At 44.2% G+C, this 24,328-nt stretch overlaps 1 protein-coding gene across 8 annotated transcripts in view; it reads right to left on the reverse strand.

Moving 5' to 3' along the window:
* Positions 1-24,328, reverse strand: part of LOC109876336 (nephronectin) — a 55,455-nt gene that overhangs the window by 4,306 nt on the left and 26,821 nt on the right. For 6 of the 8 annotated variants that reach the window (XM_031828245.1, XM_031828244.1, XM_031828246.1 and 3 more), the window contains 8 exons: positions 19,791-19,910; positions 17,011-17,130; positions 14,389-14,523; positions 13,321-13,443; positions 11,321-11,824; positions 5,950-6,039; positions 3,964-4,062; positions 3,004-3,263 (listed from right to left, as the gene is read on the reverse strand). In XM_031828245.1, the coding sequence (XP_031684105.1) occupies positions 3,004-3,263; positions 3,964-4,062; positions 5,950-6,039; positions 11,321-11,824; positions 13,321-13,443; positions 14,389-14,523; positions 17,011-17,130; positions 19,791-19,910 (1,451 nt within the window). The remainder of the gene's footprint in view (positions 1-3,003; positions 3,264-3,963; positions 4,063-5,949; positions 6,040-11,320; positions 11,825-13,320; positions 13,444-14,388; positions 14,524-17,010; positions 17,131-19,790; positions 19,911-24,328) is intronic. The other 2 variants (XM_020468768.2, XM_031828250.1) reach the window with 1 other exon arrangement.

Here is a 24,328-nt window from a genome sequence, read left to right on the forward strand (position 1 = left end):
ACATAGAAATGTCCTTGTTTTTGAAATAAAGCACATTTTTGTCCATTGAAATAACATCAAATTGATCAGAAATACAGTGTAGACATTGTTAATGTTATAAATTACTATTGTAAATGGAAACGGCTGATTTTTTAAATGGAATATCTACAAAGGTGTACTGAGGCCGATTATCAGCAACCCACACTCCTGTGTTCCAATGGCACGTTGTGTTAGCTAATCCAAGTTTAGCATTTTAAAAGGCTAATTGATCGTTAGAAAAACCTTTTGCAATTATGTTAGCACCGCTGAAAACTGTTGTTCTGATAAAAAATGCAATAAAACTGGCCTTCTTTAGACTAGTTGAGTATCTGGAGCATCAGCATTTGTGGGTTTGATCACAGGCTCAAAATAACCAGAAACAAAGACCTTTCTTCTGAAACTCGTTATTTTTTTCTTGTTCTGAGAAATTAAGGCTATTCCATATGAGAAATCGTCAAGAAACTGAAGATCTGGTACAACGATGTGTACTACTCCCTTCACAGAACAGCGCAAACTGGCACTAACCAGAATAGAAAGAGGAGTGGGAGGCCCCGGTGCACAACTAAGCAAGAGGCAAGTACATTAGAGTGTTACGTTTGAGAAACAGACGCCTCACAAGTCCTCAACTGGTAGCTTCATTAAATAGTACCCACAAAATACCAGTCTCAACGTCAACAGTGAAGAGTTAACTCCATGATGCTAGCCTTCTAGGCAAAGTTGCAAAGAAAAAGCCACATCTCAGACTGGCCAAAAAAAAATAATATTAAGATGGGCAAAAGAACACAGACACTGGACAGAGGAAGATTGGAAAAAAAGTGTCACAAAGAAGAACATTCGTGATACGCAAAAAAAATTAAAAGATGCTGGAGGAGCATGGTGTTAAGCTGTCAAGCATGGTGGAGGAAATGTGGGGGTGCTTTGGTGGTGGTGGTGGTAAAAGTGGTAAAAGAGGGAGATTTATACAGGGTAAATGGGTTGTTGAAGAAGGTAGGCTATCACTCCATTTTGCAATGCCATGCCATACCCTGTGGACGGCACTTAACAACTACAAAGCCAAAAGTCTGCAAGATTGTAATTGCTGCAAATGGAGGATTCTTTGACAAAAGCAAAGTTTGAAGGACACAATTATTGTTTCAATTAAAAATCATTATTTATAACCTTGTCAAAGTCTTAACTATATTTCATATTCATTTTGCAACTAATTTCACATGTGTTTTCATGGAAAACAATGACATTTCTAAGTGACCCCAACATTTTGACCGGTAGAGTATATATAAACTCAGCAAAAAAAGAAACATCCTCTCACTGTCAACTGCATTTATTTTCAGCAAACTTAACATGTGTAAATATTTGTATGAACGGCAGGGTAGCCTAGTGGTTAGAGCGTTGGACTAGTAACCGGAAGGTTGTGAGTTCAAACCCCCGAGCTGACAAGGTACAAAAATCTGTCGTTCTGCCCCTGAACAGGCAGTTAACCCACTGTTCCCAGGCCGTCATTGAAAATAAGAATGTGTTCTTAACTGACTTGCCTGGTTAAATAAAGGTAAAATAAAAAATAATAATTAAAAAATAACAAGATCAACAACAGACATAAACTGAACAAGTTCCACAGACATGTGACTAACAGAAATTGAATAATTTGTCCCTGAACAAAAGGGGGTGTCAAAATCAAAACTAACAGTCAGTATCTGGTGTGGCCACCAGCTGCATTAAGTACTGCAGTGCATCTCCTCCTCATGGACTGCAGCAGATTTGCCAGTTCTTGCTGTGAGATGTTATCCCACTCTTCCACCAAAGCACTTGCAATTTCCCGGACATTTCTGGGAGAAATGGCCTTAGCCCTCACCTTCCAATCCAACAGGTCCCAGACGTGCTCAATGGGATTGAGATCTGGGCTCTTCTCTGGCCATGGCAGAACACTGACATTCCTGTCTTGCAGGAAATAAACACACAAAACGAGCAGTATGGCTGGTGGCATTGTCATGCTGGAGGGTCATGTCAGGATGAGCCTGCAGGAAGGGAGGAGGATGTCTTCCCTGTAACGCACAGCGTTGAGATTGCCTGCAATGACAACAAGCTCAGTCTGATGATGCTGTGACACACTGCCACAGACCATGACGGACCCTCCACCTCCAAATCAATCCCGCTCCAGAGTACAGGCCTCGGTGTAACGCGCATTCCTTTGACGATAACCGCGAATCCGACCATCACCCCTGGTGAGACAAAACCGCGACTCGTCAGTGAAGAGCACTTTTTGCCAGTCCTGTCTGGTCCAGCGACGGTGGGTTTGTGCCCATTGGCAATGTTGTTGCCGGTGATGTCTGGTGAGGACCTGCCTTACAACAGGCCTACAAGCCCTCAGTCCAGCCTCTCTCAGCCTATTGCGGACAGTCTGAGCACTGATGGAGGGATTGTGCATTCCTGGTGTAACTCGGGCAGTTGTTGTTGCCATCCTGTACCTGTCCCGCAGGTGTGATGTTTGGATGTACCGATCCTGTGCAGGTGTTACCTGTGGTCTGCCACTGCGTGGACGATCAACTGTCCGTCCTGTCTCCCTGTAGTGCTGTCTTTAAGCATCTCACAGTACGGACATTGCTTGCCCTAGCCACATCTGCATCCTCATGCCTCCTGCAGCATGCCTAAAGCATGGTCACGCAGATGAGCAGGGACCCCGGACATCTATCTTTTGGTGTTTTTCAGAGTAAGTAGAAAGGCCTCTTTAGTGTCCTAAGTTTTCGTAACTGTGAGCTTAATTGCCTACCGTCTGTAAGGTGTTAGTGTCTTAACGACCGTTCCACAGGTGCATGTTCATTAATTGTCTATGGTTCATTGAACAAGCATGGGAAAGTTATTTGGATTTTTACAAATTATCTTTGAAAGACATGGTCCTGAAAAAGGGATGTTTCTTTTTTTGCTGAGTTTATATATATATATATATATATATATATATATATATATACTGTATATACACTACTGCATACTCACACTCTCAAGTCCCGTGCCCCACAGCGTGATCTGGGTATGTCTCCAGCCGCTACCCCCCGTCCTTCCCCACACGGCCGGGCTGTACTGCTTCCCTTTCTTCACAAACACCTGGAGCATACCCACATGGTGTCCTGCCAGCTTGTGGCGGAACGACAGACACAGGTTACCGTCGTTCCAGGGAGGAGTCAACGGGAGGACCAGGCGCGCCCCTCGCCCGCTCTTCTTGTCGCTCACCTCAGGGATGGTGAGGTATTTTCCACCTGTGAAGAGGAAAGAGGAAGAGAAAGTGATATCACAATCAGGGTAGCGTTCAATAGGAGAAAATGTTTGGAAATGAAGGAGATGCTAGAACACTGGTTTTAGTTTTCAGATGGATGTGTCTCAATCAGATGGCTTCATCTTTTTGTTATCGGCAGCTCCATTTTACAGAATATTGTGCCGAAAACCTCCCAAAATGTCCTCCTGGGACTCTAAAGTTATACTACTAAATAGAGTCAGACTAGGCTGAATTAAATTGACTCTTGCCATATGATTGAGTGGAACCATTGCAAAAAAACCACACATCTTGTTTTCTCTGAACCAACTGTCCGCCTGTAATCAAGTGTTTTGTTTTGAATACTATTGAATAATACAGTCTCTTCAAAAGGTATTTGTTTCTCAATGAATAATAACCACAGCTAGTTCTACCAAGGATCAGACCTTCCTGTGTAAAACCAGCAACACACTTTTAGAGCCAATGTTCTAATATGAAAAGAAAACGTCTGTGCTTATCATTAAAATGTTAGTATCTGAACGCAAAAGTGAGGTTAAAGGGTATCTTATCTTATGTATCTTATTTTTGCCTTCCCTGAGGAAATATTGCTTTATCTGAACCGTTTGTAACAATGTCCAGAATAATCCGCTTTGCATTAATCTGGCTAGCAAAAAGAAAAGTCTAAAAAAGTGAACTCTGGTTCTTACCAGATGGGTCCGGTGTTGTCTCCCAGTGCAGGTCGCCATCCTTGTCCCGGATCCAACCGCAAAGGCCGTTATCAAAGGAGCAGCTCAGGTAGCCAGCCTCTGAAGAGGAATTTAAACAACAATGTTTCACATATTTCAAGTACCTTTACCCCACAAAGGCTCTCCTTGCGTGAACGTAGCTCACACAAAGGCTCTCCTTGCGTGAAACGTAGCTCACACAAAGGCTCTCCTTGCGTGAAACGTAGCTCACACAAAGGCTCTCCTTGCGTGAAACGTAGCTCACACAAAGGCTCTCCTTGCGTGAAACGTAGCTCACACAAAGGCTCTCCTTGCGTGAAACGTAGCTCACACAAAGGCTCTCCTTGCGTGAAACGTAGCTCACACAAAGGCTCTCCTTGCGTGAAACGTAGCTCACACAAAGGCTCTCCTTGCGTGAACTAAGCTCACACAAAGGCTCTCCTTGCTTGAAATAAGCTCACACAAAGGCTCTCCTTGCGTGAACTAAGCTCACACAAAGGCTCTCCTTGCTTGAAATAAGCTCACACAAAGGCTCTCCTTGCTTGAAATAAGCTCACACAAAGGCTCTCCTTGCGTGAACTAAGCTCACACAAAGGCTCTCCTTGATTGAACGTAGCTCACACAAAGGCTCTCCTTGCGTGAACTAAGCTCAAATCACTCCTGCTGTGTGCCTTTGATTCCAACAGATACAGCATCATCTCCATTCTCTCTTATGTACATGAAACATACAGAAGATGTGAAAGAAAGGTGGTGAACGCACAAGTTATTACAGAACAATAAATATTGATTCTCTAGAGTGGTGGACTGAGAGCGCCGTGATGGATGAAATGGGAATGAACTGATCTGAATTGCATGTGAAGTTTCATTTTACAAAATAAATCTGATGATAACTGTGTGTGGATTTGTGTGTGCGCGTGTATGTGTATGCTTGTGTGTTTATGTGATTGCATCTGTGCGTGCGCGCGTGTTCTGTATGTGTGTGTGTGTGTGTGTGTTCATCGAAGTGTGTCAGCCACCATATCATTTCATTTGGCCACTCCGCATAAACCCTCAACAAATACATTGTGGTCATGACAGTGAGTAATCGGATACGAATGATCATTTCGATTTTGAGTTATTTGTTTCGGACATAAGCCATAATAATTAATGTGTCGCAAGTACAAATTGTGTCTTGAGATTAAACTAGCGATCATCATTTTGACCCTGAACATAGGGTCGTGAAAAGCACATAGCAGGATCATTCTCTGAGCCAATGAAAGCACTGTTTCACGCCATACCGCTGATCCGATCATGTACGGCGTGCCAAAATAAGCCCATAGTGGAATCATTAGGCAATTTAATTAGTGTTTTATTGACATCAATAAATCACATAAGCAAGCCCCAGATGTGATGGATAACGTTCTCAAGTACAAAGAGTACACTGCTCTTCCTTATTCAAGTGTGTGTGTGTGTGTGTGTGTGTGTGTGTGTGTGTGTGTGTGTGTGTGTGTGTGTGTGTGTGTGTGTGTGTGTGTGTGTGTGTGTGTGTGTGTGTGTGTGTGTTTGTCTAACTGCCGCATCGGTACCTGTGGAGGCTGCTGAGGGGACGACGGCTCATAATAATGGCTGGAACCATGTTTTTGAGGTTGTTGCTACCACCCCAAATTAAGGTGCCACCAACCTCCTGTGGTCGTTACATTACACCTTAAACTCAACCAATCAGTCAATCATGAAGCAATGCATTCTGGGTAGGTGTCATATAAACAAGCAGGGTGAATTTAATCTGTGACTTTCCCGTGACAGTGCATCAAAAACACACCAAGTCACTACCAAACCTTTCCCTCCGCAGCCTTTTTCCAAAGCGTTACAGAACCGAAATGAATCTGGGCTGGCGAACGTAACTCGTTCATCCTCGTTTGAGTTACGTCCTCTGTAGGAAGTGTTAGGAAGCGTGGAGATGGTTAGTGTTTGACAAATGTTTCTGTTTACCTGCGTCATCCTTCGCTTCGTCGGCCGTGTTGCCCAGCTCAATGTCAAAGTCGACCCCCAAGACGGTGTTGTGATCATGGTTACGTGGAACTAGGGGAGCAAAGAGAAAAAGCCAAATCAAGAGGTATTAGGGAAATTAATAAGTGTGTGTGTGTGTGTGTGTGTGTGCTACATTGACAGAGAATAAAAAATATCAATTTTGTTGATAATGATAGATAGTAGGGAGAAGAGCAATATCCTCTGGGATATTTGGCTGTTAATCAAATTCACACACAGTTGAATACGTTCTCAGACAGGTTTGACCAACGCTATATAAGAGCATGAAAATCAATTTCAACCCTCCACGATACGATGTCATTTGGATAGAGACAAAATACATGGCACCTGAATTAGAACAAAAATACATTCAAACACTGCAGTACACTGTACTACAAACGGGTTCACATATTAGGTCCCTTCTGCCTACTGTACTCAACTCTGCTAATTCAGACCCTATGATTGGTAGCCACAGAGCAAGGGGTGTGGTGGAGGTGTGTGTGTGGGGGGAGGGGTCTTCAGCTGTTTCTGATGCAATGGCCGTGTAAACGCTGTGACGTGCGCACGCACACACAACCCTGGGGCCCCTCTCTCGTGGCACAGTGACACAGCCACTACTGAAATAACCCTCAGTCTCTACTGATATAACTGTGGTCATACTGCCTAATATACTGAAATGCCAAGCCGCCCCAAAGCCTGAAAGGTCACAGGTCAAATGGAAACATGGGAAACATGTACAGTACTTCTTGTCTAGCTCAATGTCACTCAAAGGTCTATTGACCAGGTTTAACTTGTCAAACATGATGTTTAGATTAAGTTGCCTATGGAAAATGATATTTTGACAATGACAAAATCTGGTGATAACACGCATGTTATCATCAAAGAAATATAGGATTGATAAAACATAACTGCCAACACCTCAATCAGGGTATGATACACTGATACTGTTCCACAGGCGCGACACTTGACCTCTGAATACTAACCCCTGGCTCTCCCACCCCACTTTGTGTCCTAGCAGTCTACTTCATTTACCGCAGTGTTAGCCGCTAGCTTGGGCCACTTCTGACCTAAAATTGTTGTAGCACGCAAGCCAGCCAGCCAGCCTGCCTGCCTGCCTGCCTGCCTGCCTGCCTGCCTGCCTGTCTGTCTGTCTGTCTGTCTGTCTGTCTGTCTGTCTGTCTGTCTGTCTGTCTGTCTGTCTGCCTGCCTGTCTGTGGAATCGGGAAGCAGAGGGCTGTGCACATATTCCCTGGCAAGACACCAGGCTCTCCAGCAATGCCAGGCATCCAGGCCATAGACGTATCCAGGCCAAGGGGGGGGGGGGGGGGGGCTCCCTAGGAGCTACATTAGCTGAGTGTGCTACTGTACACTCTTAGAAACAAAGGTGCAATCCAGAACTAAAAAGGGTTCTTCTGCTGTCCCCATAGGAGAACCCTTCGAAGAACCCCTTTTGGTTCCAGGTAGAACCCTTTTGGGTTTCATTTAGAACCCTTCTGCATGGAACCCAAAAGAGTTCTACCTGGAACCAAAAAGGGTTCCATACGCACTAAAATCTTATTTCTCTCAAATGCTGTGCACAAATTTGTTTACATCCCTGTTAGTGAGCATTTCTCCAAGACAATCCATCCACCTGACAGGTGTGGCATATCAAGAAGCTGATTAAACAGCCGGATCATTACAAAGGTGCACCTTGTGCTGGGGACAATAAAAGGCCACTCTTAAATGTTCAGTTCTGTCACACAACACAATGCCGCAGATGTCTCAAGTTTTGAGGGAGCGTGCAATTGTCATGCTGACTTCAGGAATATCCAGAGCTGTTGCCAGAGAATTGAATGTTCATTTCTCTACCATAAGCCGTCTCCAACGTTGTTTTGGAGAATTTGGCAGGACATCCAACCTGCCTCACAACCGCAGACCATGTGTAACCGCACCAGCCAAGGACCTCCACATCCGGCTTCTTCACCTGCAGGATCATCTGAGACCAGCCATCCAGACAGCTGATGAAACTGGGGAGTATTTCTGTCTGTAATAAAGCCCTTTTGTGGGGGAAAACATTCTGATTGGCTGGGCCTATGCCCTCCTAGGCCCACCCATGGCTGCACCCCTGCCCAGTCATGTGAAATCCATAGAATAGGACCTAATTAATATATTTCAATTGACTGCTTTCCTTATACAGTATGTTCTGTAACTCAGTCAAATGGTTGAAATTGTTTCATGCTGCGTTGATATATTTTTCAGTATACAACTTGAACCCAGGTCTGCCCTACTGAAGTCCATGGCAGTCGGACACTATACTGTACCGTGCCACTTTACACTGCGAGAAACAAAGGGCTAAGTATTTCTTCAGGGAATCAATCTCCCTCGGCCAGCAGCTGCACTCCCACGCTTAATAAACCTGATTTACTCCACTGTGTTAGCCGTCCTTGTCGCTAGCGCTCCTCTTGACCCTGTCTTGTTTAATTCTGTGGCAAATATTTGGGCAGTCGACGGGGCTAAAAGCTCAAGAGGGGATTTTCACATACTCTGCTAACCAAGCCAAGCACAGGCTTTTTCAATGTGTCTTAAAGGGGTCATTTTTTGGATTTGTACCCAATTCATAATTGTTTTCTTACCTCCAGAGAAGTTAAGTGTTTGTATTGGAATTTAAATCAAAGCTTTATGGAAAGATGTGTGAAGTAAACAATGGGATGTGAGTATGGACGTGTGACAAACCAATTTGGGAAAACACTTCTCTTCCAAAATCGTACTTATATTGCAACAATATCACTCCAGAATATCTGTGTTTACTCTCTTGAGGTAATAAATAAATAAAGATTGGGATAAAAACCTGGAAAACGATCCCTTTAAAGAGGAATTTGATTAGCCGATGGTGGCACATTTCTGAAATGTTTGTGTGGGTAAGAAGACAGAGTTTTCCTGGGGTACTTCTTTGCTGCAACCACTTCAAGGAATGAATGGAAGGGAGGACGCATCTTCAAAAGGATCCCAACAGGACCAAGGAAGTGGTTAGCGTTCAATCCCTCTTCCTCAATGACTGGCACGGGTCATCAGCTCCACCTTGGAGGACGCATCTTCAGAAGGATCCCAACAGGACCAAGGAAGTGGTTAGCGTTCAATCCCTCTTCCTCAATGACTGGCACGCGTCATCAGCTCCACCTTGGAGGAAGCATCTTCAGAAGGATCCCAACAGGACCAAGGAAGTGGTTAGCGTTCAATCCCTCTTCCTCAATGACTGGCACGCGTCATCAGCTCCACCTTGACGGATCAGCACAGCCTCAACAAGACAATCACAGGGCAATCTACAATTATGAGCTAAAAGTACTATAACTTTTATTTTACTTTACAAAACGTTTTACTTCATTACTTTACTAAAAGTAAACAAAAGTGTACAAACAAGCTGATGCTTCCAAGTTCTGAACCACATTTTTTGATTTTTGTACCTTTATTTAACTAGGCAAGTCACAATGACAGCCTACCCCGGGCCAAACCCCACGACGCTGGGCCAATTGTGCACTGCCCTATGGGACTCCCAATCACGGCCTGTTGTGATAAAGCCTGGAATCGAACCAGCGTCTGTCGTGATACCTCTAGCACTGAGATGCAGTGCCTTAGACTGCTGACCACTCGAGAGCCCAAGTCTAATTCAAGCTTCTGCAAAGGACAACAGAAATCTGACAACAGTGTCGTCCTTATGCTTTGACGTTCATTCTTGTCCTCTTGAATCACAAATCCAATGAAAATATTCTATTGATATGGCCGGGGCATCGTCCTTTCCTCTCCCTCTCATCTCATTCAAGCAAGGCATTTCAAAGACCTTCTCCGAGGCTATTCAGCTGAGTATATGGACGTCTTCCTCCAAATAACGCAAACTGATGTGAATGTAATCTACCCGCTCGTTTTTTACATTTTATAATTATGTGAGGCCATCTGGCTAGGTCGGTGGGAAACACAATCTAACTCACCTCCCAGCATGCACCATGGCTGCTGCACCGCCACCCTTTCATCCTCACAGCCTATTGATGTCAGAGGGCCTTGGCGATGACTTTTAATCAACAGTGTCCAAATGTGCACTGGGATTTCCAGGTGTTTTGTGATCCAGTATTATATTAGTCTGATTACAGATCTGTTTGTGCTGTCTTTCCAGAACAATATAACGTCACACTGACCGTTGGAGCTGGCAAGACAGATCTGGGAACAGGCTAGTGTGTTATAGTGCAGGCTAACTGTGTAAGGTCAAGTCTGGACCAATGAGAATAAAGGTGTGAGACCAGTCTGCATTTTTTTGCAACTAGGTGAATTATTGTCAATAACTGCATAGCAAGTGGTATTATCATATGGTGAGCCTGTGCTATGACCTTGAATGTTCCCCCAAAAGCCAAGAGTCAGTATGGCTTCCATGAGCCGGTATGGTCCATCTTGAGTTCTCTACCAGCCCTTAACTGTGTGATAATAATGTTTCTCTAGCCTCTATCACCACCCCCCCCCCCCGTACTGGCCTAGATAGATAGTAGAATATACTGTGGCAAAAGACTGACAATCCCGCTCATTTCAATGGCATTCAGATGTTCTCCAGTTTCTGTTGAAAACGGGTTAAGATAATAATACACACTTGATTTACTCTGGACCGCTTCACAACTGATTTGTTGACAGAAAGACAAAGTGTTTTCATTCTGTCATTGGGAACGGTTGGATGCACATATTTCACAATCATGCCTGATATATTACGAACCAGATGAAAGAAATATGCATAAGCAAATGGTCACATCCAGTTGGCAGAAACCTGCCAAGCATCTTATCAAGATAAATTGACCGCATATGGGACTCACCACCTGGATTCGGTCTTATGTAACAAAATTTGAAAAGTAGAGACTCAGAACTAGACAATGGTACATCATACACTGCAGGAGGAACAATGGGGAAGTAATTCTGCTTTGAAAGTTGATCAACTTGTATACTCAATTTTGACAATATCGCCTTTAAATGTTTTGCTATCTAGTGAAGAGCTTTTCTTTGTCTACACCCATTCAGCGTCGTTCACACCCTCTTAAGCTTTAGCCACACCCATCTGGTTTCGCTGTCGGAGCACACACTTGACTCTCCGGCCGATGAATATTATTTATCTTTTTAACCAAATCTGCTGAAAAGTAGCTGAGGTGGACATTCAGAAGTTTATGGATGCCCCCCCCCCTTCCCACACACACACACACACACACACACACACACACACACACACACACACACACACACACACACACACACACACACACACACACACACACACACACTATGCATAACAGTCAATGTAAACCTCAAGCAAGACAAAAACCAAACTTACTGTGGACGTCACCTCTCTGTTTGGTGACCTCCTTCTCGATGGTGTTGTCCACTGGGGTGACCGGCTCGGGCTGTTTTGGGGGAGGCGGGCGGCGTGTGGGCACGTAGGGTGGGGTCCTGCGGGTGGGGGGCGGTGGAGAGGTGATGGTGGGACGCCGTGGGGGCACATAGGGCTTACGGGTGACTACAGGGGGTCTCCTGGTGGGTATGATTGGTGGTCTCGTGGGGACCACTGGCTTACGAGGGGTGGGGGGCATCGTCCTTGGAGGAGGTGGGGGAGGTGGTAGTGTGGTTGTAGAAGGTGCTCTAGTAGTAGTTGTAGTAGTAGTGGTCGTGGTCGTTGGTTTGGGAGTGGTTGTGGTTCTTTTGGGGGTGGTGGGGGCGACTCTCTTGGCGGTCATGGGCGGTCGGATCGTGGTGGTGGTCCTCTTGTGGTCCGAGTCAGGGATAATGTTGTTGTGGTTCGGGGGGAACCTGGGGGGATCGATGACCACCTTGGGAATGGCTGGAAGGGAAAAGAACATAAAACAACATTAAAATGTTTTAAAATGTTTTGCAATGGAAACAAATATGCAGTTCTAATTGGAGGTGTCCAGATAGTCCCTTCCTGTTTCAGTGTATTTCTTTCTTCAGTTTGGTGCTTAATGAACACGACCCTGACTTCTTTGGTGTTAATGAGGCATAAAGAAGTGGTGACTGCAGTGACCAACTGACCGTTGGAAAGAAAGGCCAGCTCTTTCATCTGCAATGACTTTACCTGCGTAAACAAGCAACCAGCTGTATCTCTGTATCCATAAAGCATACTCCCCCTCATGGAAGGACTATAAATGTTTTATCTTTTAAACCAAATCACCCCCTTATATCAAGACTCATTTTCTAACATTCATTTCCACTTTATCCCCTGATAGAGCAGTCATAGTTCTCAGCCCTGAGCTAGCCAGCCAGACAGCCAGCAAGACAGCCAGCTAGCTGGTATTCATGTGTGGAGTGATACCAACCACACCTAGAAAAATCCCTGCACTCAGGATCACCCCCAAAGCCTCTGATGTCATGAAGGAGAGACGCAAGACCCATCTATTGTTTGTCCTCACATTCCACAGGTCAGAGGGCAGAATAGAAAAGGCATTTAGGGACGACTTGAGGAAAAAGGGCTCCATGATTGAGGACTGAAGGGGGGTGAGGGTAGGGGTGTGGGGCTTCTCAAAGAGAGTCTCGGCTCAAGCTTTCTCGGGTTACGGAGGGGCTTTGATACAGCATGTGACACACAAATAGGATATAGCAAATCAACTCCCTCCCCCTTGAGCCACTTCTGTATCACACCGGAAGGCGACAGATTGCTTCAAATACCAGTGTCGGGATTCTGCTAGTGCTCAATGCGGGCGGAGGGGTTCTGTGTGCTGCTAGCTACACTGGCAGCATCCCAAACGGCACCCGTTTCCCTTTAAAGTGCACTACTTTTGACCAGGGCATATAGCATTCTGGTCAAAAATAGTTTACTATATAGGGAATAGGGTGCAATTTGAGATGCCGACACTGACTGGCGTACAGCGGTTCAGTCAAAATATTCAACTACTGGGGATATATCATAATAATAGATTACTTTTATTTTTGCCATTGAGCCGCTGTGCAAACAGCAACAACAAAGACAGAAGAGACACACAGGCGCCTGAGTGGTCTATCACGTTAGAGGAAGGAGACACTAGCCGGAGAAAGAAGAAAAAGAAAGAGACATCTGACGTCTGGAAAACGTTTGACTGTCTTTAAAGATAAAGATGGCCGTACTAGACGATAAGGGGCGGGGTTATCTCACTCATGAGTGACAGCCATTACGAAGACAAGAATTTCAGCCCCTTGCTCTTAGGTTGCAGACTACTTTTCCTACCCCGTAATCTGGTCCACCCTCCAGCCTTCAAAAAACACCACCAAAGAAAATAAAAAAGGGGGCCCTGTCCCCTTAAAAAAGAGAGAGGGGCCGCGGGGCCATTCAGTGGCCTAGCTTACGTTTGCAGTCATGGCCCATCCCCCTGTAGCCGTCTTTGCACTTGCACTTGTAGGAACCAGGCGTGTTATAGCAGGTGGCGAAACTGCTGCATTGGTTTTGGCCTGAGGAGCACTCATCCACATCTGAAAGACAGGAGAACCACATAGCTGAGTAGGAGGGAGGGAGGGGAGAGACAAATACAGAAAGAAAGAAGGAAAGACAGACAGACAGACAGACAGACAGACAGACAGACAGACAGACAGACAGACAGACAGACAGACAGACAGACAGACAGAAAGAAAGAAAGAAAGAAAGAAAGAAAGAAAGAAAGAAAGAAAGAAAGAAAGAAAGAAAGAAAGAAAGAAAGAAAGAAAGAAAGAAAGAAAGAAAGAAAGAAAGAAAGAAAGAAAGATAGAAAGAAAGAAAGAAAGAAAGACAGACAGAAAGAAAAGAGAGCTCTTGCACAGCACATAAACACAGTGAAAGGCAGCAGAAGTACAGCATGCTAATTGGCCAAGGTTAATTTCCCCTTCACTCAGAGGGAGTTCGGCGTTTACGTCAACGTCTCCTTTTATTAGGGGAAGTGCTATTTATTAGAGTGAAGAGAGAGAATCAGTACACTGAATACTTTACGAAGAATGCTTGTTAGTTCATTAAAACCCTCACCCATTCAGATAATACGTTATGAGGAGTTTAGTGAACACGGCACAACTGACAGTGTTGAACTTTTGATTGTTGACACATCTCAAAGGCGTGAGAACAGAGGAGGCGTCATTCCAATAGACTTACTGAATGATTCTCTGTTCAAGATTAAAGAGTGAATGTGATTTGTTCAGAGAAGATGCAGTAAATACTTAGAGGTTTGACAGGATTTCTTAAGGTTATGCCATCTTTCTTTCTTTCTTTCCGCTTCCTCGTTCTCTCTCTCCCCTCCTTTCTTTCTTCTTATCTCTCTCTTAAAATTATTAATGTAAAAACAACACCTGCGCTCCAGACGCAAAACATCTCAACAAGCCTGCCCGTTGTGACCTTTTGACCCTTAAACCCCAGGTAAGACGTGTGGAAGCCTGGATGACCTCATTACGTACCTACGCACTGGTACTTCCCGTTGATGTATTGCAGGTCGAAGCCCTCGTGACACTTGCAGATGTAACTCCCGAATGTGTTGACGCACTTACGGAACCGGGGACACTTGGCCATGCCGGTCGCACACTCGTCAACGTCTGAAAGTAGGAACATTACAGGTGAAACTACAGTTCATAGTTGAGTCTTTATTAATACTTAGAAGGAGAGGCATTAATGCTACGAAGGAAGGGCTGTACAATATCATGGCTCTGATTCAATACATGTAATAAATACCAACATTTAATCAGCTAGCCCACCTTCATCAGGGTTTCCATTCTTTATTAATAAACATATAGTTTCACCTCTACCAAAGCCGTATATATCCATGTAAATCAATGGAAATACATGTCTCTTTGTGTTTGCTTAGGTTGGCTAGCAACACATCAACGCATATAGGTATTACATGAATACATATATAACTACAGCCTCAGGTTCATCTGCATCTTTCAAAATAACAGCATTTCCTCTCTTTCACAGGTCTTTTCTCTCCTTATTTCTTCTTTTCTCTCCTTTGGGATTATTCAAACACGAACGAAAGCCGATTATGTATTCAATCCTATGATCAGAACAATACACACCACGGTGGTGAAGGTTTTAACAGCTTACTCCGTCAGGGTAGACTCAAACCACCTCTGTAGTTGCATGGGCAGGAATACATTGAAAGGACTACAGGCCTAGGTGAGTCTTTTTTCACTTAAAACCCTGAGTTAATGTGCTGTAAAATGTTGCATGAGGGAAACAACTCTGACAGTTACGCCAACTTGAAACTTACCGAGTGTTATGGAGAGTCTAAGAGAAAGATGGATGCATTCTATAGGGTAGCCTACAACAGGACAAAATATGTACAAGGTTTCCAATCAATCACTGCTTTTCTGTCCGAAAACCTACCCATGAAAAGAACTGCTTGTCTAGAAAGAACAGTGCTGTTTCATTCAATCACTTCATATTTAGTGTTTATCGGCTTATATTCAGTTCTGCATAGATGTTTTTTTCTGCCGACAAACCCTTTGATTAATTGGCCATTTTTATGAGAGGGATAAATGAAATATGAAGCTGTCTAGTTTCTGGAACAATCCAAAAATCCCAGGAGTTAATCATTAATCAGCACTCATTAATCCCAGGATGACTCGTTAATCATAGCGTATTGTCCTCAACATGTTTCCCGCCTCTCAATCTCCATCGCCTGTCAATAAAGGTCTAGTCCATGTCAAAAGATTACAGCATTTCAGATTTATTTAACCATTTTTTGAGGGATTTGACATGGACCTCTTCACTTGCCAGAGGAACAACACAAAATAACAACGAGACTACTAGACTGGACCAGACATATTTTATTTAACTAGGCAAGTCAGTTAAGAACAAATTCTTATTTTCAATGACGGCCTAGGAACAGTGGGTTAACTGCCTTGTTCAAGGGCAGGACAACAGGTTTGTACCTTGTCAGCTCGGGGATTTGAACTTGATACAGTTCGGTTATTAGTCCAAAGCTCTAACCACTAGGCTACGCTGCCGCCCCATACAACTCATCCAAATCATCCTACCCTGGAACAGCTATCAACTCTCTCTGGTATAAGAATATTTTGAAGATAAATTCACCATGCAGAGTTTGAGAGGACGATCTCACCCTGATTTTCTTTGGAGTTTGTGTTATTGAAGAATAACATAAATTGCTAACACTGGTAACCCTTGACCATAGTATTGATTTAAAGCAGACACCCTCTTCCATTAAAAAACCCTCCTCTTTCTGAAAAGGGTTGAAGGGGTCTCCTCAAATATTTCCAGAGCCATTGTAACACCTTTGGGCTAGAAACCTCTCTCTCCTTCCACAACAATGATTGATGTGCCTCTGTTTTAAAGCCACACCCCCTCTGCCTCCCCTCAGTCTCGAAATCGACAGAGCTTGTATTTAAGCTGAGCCAATAGACAGAGCCTGCATTAAGATGTGACACGGATTAACTGCCTCAATTTGTCCACCTGAGATTTACTCATCTGAGTGGTGGCATGTAAGAGAGAGAGAGATTCCTGGTCATTATTCTCCCAGTGAACTTCAGTCAGTGCATTCACCTTCATTAAAAAAGGCCATTATGCAGTCTCCACGTAGTAAAAATGTAATTAGTAGCTCAGAGAGAGAGAGAGAGAGAGAGAGAGAGAGAGAGAGAGAGAGGGAATCACCATTGAGGTTGTCAAGGACATTCAGAATGCCAACGGGCCAGCAGAAAGTGAAGAAGAATGTTTGAGAACAACAGGAAGGTTCTTCTCCCTGCTGCTGTCTTCCCCATTCAAGGGCTTATTTGATATTCTAACTTGTGTTTTCATTGCTTCCAAAGGTATTTTGTCGAGCTCTGTGGCAATCAAATTTCATTTGATCATCTCTTCAGAAAATTCAAAGGCTGACAAGACTGAAAGAAACTCACCCGTCTCACGTTTCTCTATTACAAGACAAGAAGTAACGCTTCTTCTGGCGTTGAATAATTGAATAAGGCTCACACATCTTGATGTGTGTGTGTGTGTGTGTGTGGATGTGCGCGTGTGTGTGTGCTTATGTGCGTGCGTGCTGATATATTTAACACTAGAACAGAACATACCCACACAGGTTCTTCCATCCGGCGCCAGCTGAAGCCCTGGCGACGGGCACTGACAGCGCACCTCTCCCTTCAGCACCTCACAGCCATACTGGCAGTTGGCCATACCACAGGTACGGGTATCTGGAGGGGATACAGCAGCAGGTTATAGCTAGCTCTCTCTCTCACACACACACACACACACACACACACACACACAAACATTAAGGACACACACACACACACACAAACATTAAGGACACACACACACACACACACACAAACAAACATTAAGAACACACACACACACACATACATAAGCACACACACACACACAAACATTAAGGGGACACACACACACAAACACACGCAAACATTAAGGACACACACACATACACACACAAACACACGCAAACATTAAGGGGACACACACACACAAACACACACAAACATTAAGGACACACACACATACACACACAAACACACGCAAACATTAAGGACACACACAGATGACACACACAAGTGTGTGGACACAGGAAGACTCACAGTGAGGATTAATTACAGCAATATACTCTGGATCACAACCTAGGTAGAGTGGAATATTGGCACTCACAAAATACCCACCCTTCACCCTCCCTTCACTTCACTTTTAACCCTTTCTCACCCTCTCTTCTCTCGCCCTCCTGTTTGTCCTGAACACACCACTCTGGTGTTCCATTCTCATTGGAGTTCAGGAGTTCAAGCTGCTCTCCAAAATAACATAAAATCATTTCTTTGTGTGGAGCCCCCCCCCCCCCCCCCCCTCCCACTTCTCTTCCACAACATTTCCAAAAAAGGACATGAAAGTTGCTACGTTTGTTGCTGCAGCAGGTACTCTGGAATAGACTGTAGGAGAAAGGAGGAGGAAGGAGAGGAGGGACGCAGGCCAGGCTGATAAAACGTTAGAGTAGCCTGTTGATCAAAGACGAGGAGGAGGAGGAAGGAGAGGAGGGACTCAGGCCAGGCTGATAAAATGTTAGAGTAGCCTGTTGATCAAAGACGAGGAGGAGGAAGGAGAGGAGGGACGCAGGCCAGGCTGATAAAACGTTAGAGTAGCCTGTTGATCAAAGACGAGGAGGAAGAAGAGGAGAAAGAGAGAGGAAGATCCTAAAAAAAATACATAACTACCAACTGTGTGGACAAAACATTATGAACACCTGCTCTTTCCATGACCAGGTGAAAGCTATGATCCCTTATCGATTAAATCCACTTCAATCAGTGTAGATGATGGGGAGGAGAAAGGTTCAAGAAGTATCTTTAACACTTTTAATCGTTTCCCGTGTGTATCAAGAATTGCCCGCCGCCCAAAAGCCATCCAGCCAACTTGACACTCCTGTGAGTCCACATGGGCCAGCATCCTTGTGGAATCCTTTGGACACCTTGCAGAGTCCACATGGGCCAGCATCCTTGAGGAATCCTTTGGACACCTTGCAGAGTCCACATGGGCCAGCATCCTTGAGGAATCCTTTGGACACCTTGCAGAGTCCACATGGGCCAGCATCCTTGAGGAATCCTTTGGACACCTTGCAGAGTCCACATGGGCCAGCATCCTTGAGGAATCCTTTGGAAACCTTGCAGAGTCCACATGGGCCAGCATCCTTGAGGAATCCTTTGGAAACCTTGCAGAGTCCACATGGGCCAGCATCCTTGAGGAATCCTTTGGACACCTTGCAGAGTCAACATGGGCCAGCATCCTTGAGGAATCCTTTGGACACCTTGCAGAGTCCACATGGGCCAGCATCCTTGAGGAATCCTTTGGACACCTTGCAGAGTCCACATGGGCCAGCATCCTTGAGGAATCCTTTGGACACCTTGCAGAGTCCAGGCCTCGAGGAATCGAGGATGTTCTGATGGCAACGCAATTTGGAACGTGTTCTTAGTGTTTTGTACACGCGACATATGTAGATAGAACACACATGGATATTCTGATGTTATACCTCCACGGGTATCTTGTGGTTTTTGTTCCTGGTGGGTAAAAGTAGTAAATAATTCTGCCGCTGCCAGAATCAAATCAGAAAAGCAAAAGAACCTTACCGCTCAAAGAGGGGGCCTCCACATTGAAGTCGGGGCGATATCATTACTGCTTTCATCAAAGGAACACTTAAGTGAGCACTTTCACACTTTTATAAGGTTCTCCATAAGATCGTGTGGTTGCAACAGGTGCAAGGAAAGGAGAAATAAAAATATCAGCGGTTACTGGAGGGCACAGACACTATCCCCTCTACAGGAGGAGTCAGAAAACCTTTAGGGCTAAGCAATAACAGTCCCATTTTATATACAACGGTTAAAGTCCACGTCTACTTCATATTTGACTGGGGGTACGTCCCAAACGGCACTCTATTCTTTATACAGTGCACTACTTTTGACCATGGCCTATAGTCATTTAGGATGCATACTAGGGTTGGCTCCCCAGAGCCTGCCTGTAGCGGTAACGGTGAGTGGATAGAATGGGATGTTGACTTTCTTTCCCTGAACATTTTATTATAGCAGGAGAGACCGTAGTGTGGTCAAAGGTCTAATCGCGGATGTGAAAATGGACTTCATAATTGGAGAGAGAGCACAGTACTCTAATGGCTTTAAAGAGTGAATACATTTGAGGTGAGGGAGAGGAAGCGAGAGAGAGAGTGAGAGAGACAGAGAGGAAAAAATGAAGAGACAACAGACTGACAGACAGAGAAATACAAACAGAGTCAACGAAGAGAAGAGGAACAGACCGTCACACTGTTCACACCACACAGACCCACGTCATGTGACATTCCACTCACTTCCACATGTCCCGTCAGGCATCAGCATATAGCCATTGAGGCAGTAGCACTTGTAGCTGCCGTATGTGTTCATGCACCTGTGTTTGCACGGCCGGGGCTTCAGACCACACTCGTTCAGGTCTGGAGGGAGAGAAAGAGAGGATTCAGAAGGAGGTAGCGTGGGGGACGGAGAGGAAGGAGAAAGAGAGGGAGGAGAAAGGGAGGGAGAAGAATGGGAGGAATCAGAAGGAGGTAGTGTGGGGGACGGAGAGGAAGTAGAAAGGGAGGGAGGAGAAAGGGAGGAATCAGAAGGAGGTAGCGTGGGGGACGGAGAGGAAGGAGAAAGGGGGGGAGGAGAAAAGGAGGAATCAGAAGGAGGTAGTGTGGGGGATGGAGAGGAAGGAGAAAGAGAGGGAGGAGAAAGAGAGAGAGGAGAAAGGGAGGGAGGAGAAAGGGAGGGAGGAGAAAGGGAGGAATCAGAAGGAGGTAGCGTGGGGGACGGAGAGGAAGGAGAAAGAGAGGAAAAGTGGGAGTTAGGCTTCTTCAGCCCACACTTATTTTGTGTCTGGAGGTAGGGAGAGAGAGAGAGAGAGAGAGAGAGAGAGAGAGAGAGAGAGAGAGAGAGAGAGAGAGAGATGGAGGAGAGAGAGAGAGAGGGAGATGGGGGATGAGAGAGGGATGAGAAGGTGAGAGAGAAGGGGGGCTAGAGATAGCAGGAGAGAGGGATGAGAGACGAGAGAGAGAGAGAGCGAGAGATCAAAGGGCATAGGGTCAATCTGGGTCAAGCCCAGCACATCATTTGTATGGAGTATATGGGAGGGAGTGGGGTGTGGAGGGTGGGGGCCAGTCTCAGGTAAGTGCCTAAAGGAAGTGAAGTGTTTCCATGTTCAGACAAGCCCGGCCGCTACCTTCCTCCTCTCCTCCTCTTTTCACAGGAAGACACAGTTAACAGCTGTTCCAACTGACCAAGCTGCTTATTACATGCTGCAAATGGTAAAAACAAATCGCTTCCTCGTGCGTAACCTTTTAAAGTTCATACCGATGGTGACATTACTGTTGTGTATCGCCTTGACAACTCCATCGCTGATTTCAGGGTGTTTCTTTTTGTGACCGTAAATGTCTGGAGCTCCACCCCCCACCCCTACCCCCCCTACCAGTCTATGCAGATATTATTAGAAAACTATCCCTTGTTAAGGTTACACGCTGTGTGAGCTCAGAATGAAGAGAATGTACCCGAGGCTCAACACCTGTCAAATACTGCTGAGAAAAACTCAAGTCATTATCTTTACATTGGTCTGAAACACATAGACACTAACTCAAGTCATTATCTTTACATTGGTCTGAAACACAGACACTAACTCAAGTCATTATCTTTACATTGGTCTGAAACACACAGACACAAACTCAAGTCATTATCTTTACATTGGTCTGAAACACACAGACACTAACTCAAGTCATTATATTTACATTGGTCTGAAACACAGACACTAACTCAAGTCATTATATTTACATTGGTCTGAAACACAGACACTAACTCAAGTCATTATCTTTACATTGGTCTGAAACACAGACACTAACTCAAGTCATTATCTTTACATTGGTCTGAAACGCACAGACACTAACTCAAGTCATTATATTTACATTGGTCTGAAACACAGACACTAACTCAAGTCATTATATTTACATTGGTCTGAAACACAGACACTAACTCAAGTCATTATATTTACATTGGTCTGAAACACAGACACTAACTCAAGTCATTATATTTACATTGGTCTGAAACACAGACACTAACTCAAGTCATTATCTTTACATTGGTCTGAAACGCACAGACACTAACTCAAGTCATTATCTTTACATTGGTCTGAAACACACAGACACTAACTCAAGTCATTATCTTTACATTGGTCTGAAACGCACAGACACTAACTCAAGTCATTATATTTACATTGGTCTGAAACACAGACACTAACTCAAGTCATATCTTTACATTGGTCTGAAACACAGACACCAACAGTGGGGTTAAGTAAGTGTTCCATAAGAGTACTGATTTCCACGGTTGAAAAATTCAAGGGGTTACATTTTTTGTTAATGTACTGCACCTGGAGTGGACACCTTTTGAAGTGTGCTTGGAAGTAGGGTCCCTTGGGAGAACAGGGACCACCAGGAGTGCTAAAAAGGATACTTCAGGATTTTGGCAATGAGGCCCTTTATCTACTTTCCCAGAGTCCGGTGAACTACTAGCATGCTAGCAGATACCCAGAGACTTCCAGTCAGTCATTGGGCTGGGGAAGTTAGCATGGGCTCGCGAAGCTACCTCTAACTTCCTTCATGCTGGACACAGAGACATACAAATAGTATCCACGTGTTCATGTTCATCTGGGGAAATAGATACAATGCATCATTCCCCAAATCCAGAAGTGTCCCTTTAAGTGTGTGTGTGCGTAAGGAGGGGAGTGACACACATACTGTATACGCACACACACTCACACACACACCCCCACACCGTCCCAACAACATTAGAACAACATCTATCTGAGTTACACCACCCCCTTCCATGTCTAATTGAGGCATGCCATGTCAATAGATCTCCATCACAGCTGTACATGATGGCCGGTCGTTTTAAAGCCTGGCCCACTTCAGAGTAAAACCATGCACGGCGCCATCTTTAGCTCTGGGGCAACGCGCGGAATGGGAATGCATTCTTTGGGTGCTTTGGGCGCTGGCATGCCCGTCTGTATCGGACAGATGCTACAGATTTAAATAGATGAATGGGACGAGGACTGGAGTGTACCTCGGTCATGTACCTTGGTCGTATACCACGGTATTAATGTGAATTGGCTAGCCCGCTAAGGCCATGTCAGCACCGTGATTGGTGGTAGGGGAGAAACGGTCTTTTTAAATCCTCCGCTGTGCCATTGGGCTTAAGTCAATTTCCAATGCAGTAAATGTTAAGGGATGACTGACAGTCTGACAGAACGGATTAGAATAGAACACTGTGGCGTACTAGAATACAGTAAATGTTAAGGGATGACTGACAGTCTGACAGAACGGGTTGGGGACGGATTAGAATAGAACACTGTGGCGTACTAGAATACAGTAAATGTTAAGGGATGACTGACAGTCTGACAGAACGGGTTGGGGACGGATTAGAATAGAACACTGTGGCGTACTAGAATACAGTAAATGTTAAGGGATGACTAACAGTCTGACAGAACGGGTTGGGGACGGATTAGAATAGAACACTGTGGCGTACTAGTTTTGACTTCCAATTGTCCAATAGCACTAATTCACACAAAACAACTAAGATAAGCTTCTCTATAGGTTTCTAAGAGTAGCTTCTCTATTGGTTTCTAAGAGTAGCTTCTATATTGGTTTCTAAGAGTAGCTTCTATATTGGTTTCTAAGAGAAGCTTCTCTATTGGTTTCTAAGAGTAGCTTCTATATTGGTTTCTAAGAGAAGCTTCTCTATTGGTTTCTAAGAAGCTTCTCTATTGGTTTCTAAGAAAAGCTTCTCTATTGGTTTCTAAGAGTAGCTTCTCTATTGGTTTCTAAGAAAAGCTTCTCTATTGGTTTCTAAGAAAAGCTTCTCTATTGGTTTCTAAGAGTAGCTTCTCTATTGGTTTCTAAGAAGCTTCTCTATTGGTTTCTAAGAAGCTTCTCTATTGGTTTCTAAGAGTAGCCTCTCTATTGGTTTCTAAGAAGCTTCTCTATTGGTTTCTAAGAGTAGCTTCTCTATTGGTTTCTAAGAGTAGCTTCTCTATTGGTTTCTAAGAAGCTTCTCTATTGGTTTCTAAGAGTAGCTTCTCTATTGGTTTCTAAGATAAGCTTCTCTATTGGTTTCTAAGAAGCTTCTCTATTGGTTTCTAAGAGAAGCTTCTCTATTGGTTTCTAAGAGTAGCTTCTCTATTGGTTTCTAAGAGAAGCTTCTCTATTGGTTTCTAAGAGAAGATTCTCTATTGGTGTCAGTGGTTTATATAAAACATTAAGATTTTAGTAAATAAAACATATTCATAAGTAATATATCCACAAGCAAATGAATCTGTTACAGTTTTATATACAACATAGTGAATTATGAACAAATCTCTGTAAAATCTGTGTCTGTGTGTTTCATCTCCTACACTTGATACCCTTGAGTACTAAACGAGAAGAGATGGCACATCTGGAGCTGTCAGGACAAAGTCATCATATTAAATATCGACTCCCACCAAGACATTCAACTAGAAATCGTTGACAGAATGAGAAACTAAAGTGGCCATTTCAGCTCTGAGATTAATAATCCAGGCACAATTACTTGGTCATTTGTATTATAAACAGAAAGACTATGCCTCTCCTTGTGGAGTAACTTTGGAGAGACAATCATTAGCACCTGTCGTTGTTCTTTATCATCAAACAGTGAATTCATACGTAGAATGGAGTGATACGAAACAATGTCATTGAGATTTCCATTGGGCGATAACCACACTGGATATATTGGGTGCTTAACATGTGTTATAAAAATCCTAATCCTTTTTATCATTAACTTCCAAGAGTAACTCAAACTTGTTTCAAGGTCAAAG

The sequence above is a fragment of the Oncorhynchus kisutch genome, linkage group LG7, assembly GCF_002021735.2.
Source record: "Oncorhynchus kisutch isolate 150728-3 linkage group LG7, Okis_V2, whole genome shotgun sequence".
In the NCBI taxonomy this organism is placed as follows: domain Eukaryota; kingdom Metazoa; phylum Chordata; class Actinopteri; order Salmoniformes; family Salmonidae; genus Oncorhynchus; species Oncorhynchus kisutch.